Here is a 5558-nt window from a genome sequence, read left to right on the forward strand (position 1 = left end):
ACAAAGGAAGGTTTGTATGCACGTGCATTGCAAACGGAAAGCAGTTCAGTGCTCTGTCAAAGATACTGTCCCTGTGTCCACTGAAGCAGCTGTTGCAGGGTCGGCTTCTTATGTACTGGGCTTATTTTATGTCCACTGCAGGACGAAGCGATCTCCAATTACCCCTGTTCTGCGCCAACCGATTCCAGCTAGCACCTGCGAATTTCCCAAGTTCATCGCTCCACCTAGTCTTCTGCCATCCTCGACTGCCGAGGAAGCGGCCATCGCCTTAGCCATTATAAGCACTGAAGCGAACACAATTTTAGCGACTCGAAGACAGCCGTTCGAAACTTTGCAAAAGGGAGGGTCCACAAACCCGCCAAAGAAATCCCAAAACCGCAAAATTTCAACGCCAGACCTATTAGAATCATATGGGTTCCGGCCCACGTGTCGCATCCTGGGAATGAGGCGGCCCACAACTTAGCCCGAGGTTTCGTCAACCGGGCAGTGGGCGAGCCGGTCCTGAGGTCGGCCAGAGACACCTTGACCACCTACCACGAGATAACATTATATTATAGAAACAACAGAAGGACGCTCCCGCCGCCGGACAAAAGCATTAATAAACATCAACAAGTGGCATGGCGGAAGCTACAAACTAACACCTTCCCCAACCCCTATATATACTCCAAGGCCTATCCAGGAGTCTACACCCCCGAATGTAAGCTCTGCGGGGTCACACAGGCAGATTTAAAACACATTTTGATCGAATGCGACAGTCTAAAACCGAAAGGAGAATGGCAACTCTCTAACGAGCAAGAGTGGGAGGATGCGGTGTCCAGCTCGGACCCGGCGGTTCAACTGCAGGCCGTCAGCTGGGCTTCGGAAGTCGCTGACAGACAGGGCCTCACGACCATAACAGGTGGCACTAGAGGAACTGATCGGACGGCCACCTTACGCACCCTGAAAGCCCATTAAAGTCAACCAAATCTTTTCTGTTCACGAAATAAAGTTGTTACTGAAGTAACTCGAGAAGCAGTTGGCAAAGAACGAACGCTTTATTAAAGGTTAGTGTAGCTTTTATAGTCTTTATCTTGTGACGTCAGCCGCAGCCACTGCCGATTCACAAGAGGCAAGGCCGGTGAATCTAACAAAACAAACGTGTCAGCGGCGCATGCTGATTCACAACAATTCTTCCCCCTTAAGGAGTGAAGCGGTCCGGGTGCCGGGGCTTCCGCTTCGACCTACGCAGTGTCACTTCAGCCCGGTCAGTCACTTGCGGCTCGCTGGTAGCAACCTCTGCTTCGGCCGGCCCGTCTGATGGCGTTCGAATCTCGGTGTCTACTTGAGCCTGACTGTGACTGCTGTCGTGTACTTGTGACTGCGAGTCTGCCGCTGCGTTCTGACTGCCTTTAGTCGGTACTTGCATGGGGGCGTCGGGTTCCACCGCTTCTCCTCCCACGCTGGTCCTCCTGGTTTTTAGCTGGCCGAGGTGGCGGCGATGTTGCTCCCCCATCTGCAGTCTTTACTGTTGCCATTCGCTAGCCTTCGGTGGACTCTACCGCGCCTGGTTTCCATTTGTCACCCACTCCATAGTTCTTGAACCAGACGTATTTGCTCAGCGGTGGGCCACTGTTGCACGCACCTGCAGAAGGAAATGGTCGTGACACGACGTTGTGCAATAAAGAACGTGGCTGATATCCGAGAAGCATAGAAGCTGGGGTTTGCCTATTTGGCAAGGGAGTGCGCCGATAATGCGAAAGAATGTGGGCCAGCCGAGCTTGCAAACTGCCGCGTGTGTTTTTGTTTAACCCCTGTTTGACAGTTCGTACTGCTCTTTCCGCCAGGCCATTAGACTGCGGTTTGTAGGGAGCTGTCCGCAAATGAGCGATGCCATTGCGCTTCATAAATGCCCTGAACTCTTCGCTAGTAAACTGCGGTCCGTTGTCCGTCACCAGGGTCCTCGGCAAACCGAACCGGCTGAACACAGTCTGCAGTGCTTCAATTGTCTTTGCCGAACTGGCGGTCTTCATGGCGGTAACCTCGATCCATTTCGTATGGGAATCAACCACGATCAACAACATGTTACCTTCCACAGGACCCGCAAAATCGACATGGACCCTAGACCATGGCTCCTCTGTGTCCGGCCAAGGCACGGGTTGTCGGGCAGGAGGCATGCTGCCCCATTCTATGCATGTTGGACACGCGTTGACCAGCTTCTCAATGTCCCGATCGAGCCCTGGGTACCAGAAAACAGAACGTGCCAGGTTCTTCATAGCCGTTATCCCTTGATGTGCATCATGCAGCATACGCAGCATTGACTACCGTGCACTTGCTGGAATAATCGCTCGATGGCCCAAGTACACAATTCCGTGGCTGTACGTCAGTTCCACTTTCCTGTGCATGTACACGCGTAACGGCTCCTGAGCCGGTTGCAAGTACCGTGGCCAGCCATTCTGAATGTAATCGCGGACTTGCGCGAGGTCGCTGTCGTCAACAGTCATTCTAGCCAAGTCACTCGCCGACAGAGGACAGGTATTGAGGCGATCGGTCAGAAGAACATACTCACGAGCGTCATCTTCTGCAGCCTTAGTGTTTTTATGCTCCTGCCTCACCGGTAAACGGCTGAGGGTGTCTGCAGGAATCAACGTCTTTCCTGGCTTGAACTGAATTTTGTAGTTGTAGGCGCTTAGCAAGAGGGACCAACGCTGAATCCGGGCAGCGGCCATGGCGGGAACGGGCTTGTCGGGGCTGAAAAGGCTCAGAAGAGGTCTGTGATCTGTAACAAGCGTGAAATGATTCCCGAGCAGATATTCCCGGAACTTTGTAACCCCGAAGACAACTGCCAATGCCTCTCTTTCAATTTGCGCGTAATTACGCTCAGCAGCTGAAAGCGTTCGCGACCGGAACCCAATTGGTCGATCTTGCCCATTTATTCTGTGATATAGCACTGCGCCAACGCCGCACGACGACGCATCGGTTTCCAAGATAAGCGGCTTACTTGGATCGTAGTGCGCCAAGAACTTGGCTTCCTCTAGCAGCCGCTTTGTTGCTCGGAACGCGTTATCTTGTCTCGCTCCCCACTGCCAGCGTGTGTTCTTTAGCAGTTCATGCAGTGGCTCTAGAACAGTAGCCAAGTTTCCCAGAAGTGAGTGGTAGTAGGTCACGAAGCCCAAAAACGCCCGTAGTTCCGCAACACCGGTTGGCTTCGGTATTTTCATTATTGCATCAATGTTGTCCATCTTAGGTAACAATCCGTTTGTATTTATACGATGTCCCAGAAAGTCAACTTCTGCTTGTCGGAACTTGCATTTCTGCGGATTCAGCTTGACACCGTGTTGCCGGAAACGTCTGAAAACTTCACGCAGCGTCTCGCAGTTACCGCGTTTCTCCGCGACTACCACATCGTCCAGGTACACTTGAATGCCCGGAATGAATTGCAGGATGCCGTCCATACGTCTCTGAAAAATCGCAGGAGCAGAGGCTACACCAAAAGGAAGCCTATTAAAGCAAAACAGGCCTTTCGGAGTGTTTACGACCAATATCTTCTTCGTTTCCTCGTCAAGCGGCAACTGACTGTAAGCATCCTTCAAGTCGATGGTGCTGAATACTTCACCACCGTTTAGGTTTGCAAAGATATCCCTTATGTTTGGCAATGGGTACTGCTCCGTGACACATGCAGCATTTGCGGTCACCTTAAAATCGCCACACAACCGAATGGAACCATTCTTTTTGATAACGGGAACCAAAGGCGTGGCCCACTCTGCACTGTCGACAGGCGAGAGAATGCCATGCTTAACAAGTCTGTCTATTTCATTTGACACTTGCTTCCGCATTGCATACGGCACAGAACGTGCTTTGCAGAACCGCGGCATCGCATTTTCCCGCAACCGCAAATGGACTGCGGGATCATCAATTAGCCCTAGACCTGGCGTAAACAAATCGCCGAACTCCTCTAAGACTCCGCTAACCAAAGTACTGTCAGGGACATTTTGCTCACCGGAGGTTTCCTCGCCGAGAATGCTGAAGATGGGCCTTCCGCTACGCTCAAATGCGCTGATGACATCTCGCCCGCACAAGTTGGGCCATCGCATTGCAGTACGGTTAGAGTTGCATCTAGGGCCTTTCCCGCGTACGAGACCGGAAGTTTCAGCTGACCCCACACGGGAAGCTTGCCAAGAAAGCAGGACAACTGCAAGGACGTCTCGCGGAGCGCAGGCCAGGCATGCCGATGCTTGCAGTATGTTTTCCACGTAATGATGGAGACAGGCGATCCGGTGTCCACTTGCATTGTCAGCGGAATTCCGCTCCAGCAGAGGGTGCGAACTACAGGTTTGACCAAGTTTACCGACGTAGTGTACAAACTCAGTAGACAAAGTTCGTTGCCGTCGCTCTCTGAAGAATGCTCCTCACAAAGGGCCACCCCTTGTTTCCATACACACATCTTAGCTAGGTGCCCTTTACGTCGGCAGCGAAAACACTCCGCCCCGCGAAACTTTCACTTTGCTGCCTTGTGCTTAGTGCTACCACAGCACGGGCAAACGACGTCTTCGCTTGGTCGAGAAGTGCTCGGATGAGTCTTGTGGTAATACGGTTGACCTTGCACCTTGCTCCTCACGGCATGGACGCCGCCATAATCCTGTGTCCTCTCCATGTGATCAACGTTGAGAGCTGCCATCTCTGCTGCTAACGCTATATCTTCGGCTTCTTTCAGCGTCAGCGAAGGTCTGGCCAAAAGCTTCCGACGAACGCCGGCGTCACGTAGACCACAAACAAGTCTGTCTCGTAGCATCCTGTCCCGTGCCTCGCCAAAGTTGCAACTGCAGGCCTTCTTCCGAATTTCCACAATGAAGTCCTTCGTTGCCTCGTCGGGACGCTGGCATCTGGTGAAGAACTTGTAGGACTCCGCTATTTCGTTGCCCTGTGGCGCAAAGTGTTCTGCCAGCAGTTCAAGCAGCTTCTCGTAGGTAAGGTCTTGAATCTTCGCCGGCGCGCACCGTACCGTTATTATGCCGACTGTTGCCGTGCTTAAGGCTGCCGTTAGCAGGGCTCGTCGTTTCTTCGAGTCGACGATATCGTAAGCTTCAAAGTAGGACTGCAGACGCACCTGGTAGGCGTCCCAACTGTCTTCCGTTTCGTCGAAACCCGGTGGTCCGGCGTGGGCCGCCATGGAGCAGGCACGGCCCGGTGGTGGGCAGCCTCGTCGCCACTGAAGTAACTCGAGAAGCAGTTGGCAAAGAACGAACGCTTCATTAAAGGTTAGTGTAGCTTTTATAGTCTTTATCTTGTGACGTCAGCCGCAGCCACTGCCGATTCACAAGAGGCAAGGCCGGTGAATCTAACAAAACAAACACGTGTCAGTGGCGCATGCTGATTCACAACAGTTACCACCACCTGGTACCCATTCTGTAACCCTAATGTTTCAATTGTTATCTAACCTGTGCATTACTGACTTGCCCAGCTCCATTTTTTTCTCTTAATGTCAATTAGAATATTGATATACCCGTTTGCACTCTGATAGAAACCGCTCTCATTCCGTCTCTTAACATTATGCCTAGCTTTCTTCGTTCCATCGCTCTTTG

The 5558-nt window shown here is 52.2% G+C and overlaps 1 protein-coding gene across 1 annotated transcript; it reads right to left on the reverse strand.

The window, feature by feature from the left end:
- Positions 1–1517: 1517 nt before the first annotated feature.
- LOC140219133 (uncharacterized) lies at positions 1518–5146 on the reverse strand. The gene is made up of 5 exons (XM_072289022.1): positions 4595–5146; positions 3359–3437; positions 2546–2755; positions 2066–2215; positions 1518–1621 (listed from the first exon to the last, which is right to left on the reverse strand). The coding sequence occupies exons 1-5, from the start codon at positions 5144–5146 to the stop codon at positions 1518–1520; spliced, it is 1095 nt and encodes a 364-aa protein (XP_072145123.1).
- Between the last annotated feature and the right edge of the window lie 412 nt (positions 5147–5558).

Source organism: Dermacentor andersoni, chromosome 6, assembly GCF_023375885.2.
Source record: "Dermacentor andersoni chromosome 6, qqDerAnde1_hic_scaffold, whole genome shotgun sequence".
NCBI lineage: Eukaryota > Metazoa > Arthropoda > Arachnida > Ixodida > Ixodidae > Dermacentor > Dermacentor andersoni.

Excerpts from the sequence above, each read along its gene's own strand:
- LOC140219133 (XM_072289022.1), bottom strand. The coding sequence starts at position 5,146 with ATGGCGGCCCACGCCGGACCACCGGGTTTCGACGAAACGGAAGACAGT. Across the intron at positions 3,438-4,594 it reads ATTATGGCGGCGTCCATGCC|AGACGTATGGACGGCATCCT; the intron begins GTGAGGAGCAAG and ends GCGATTTTTCAG. Across the intron at positions 2,216-2,545 it reads GGCTGCAGAAGATGACGCTC|GGCTCGATCGGGACATTGAG; the intron begins GTGAGTATGTTC and ends TCTGGTACCCAG.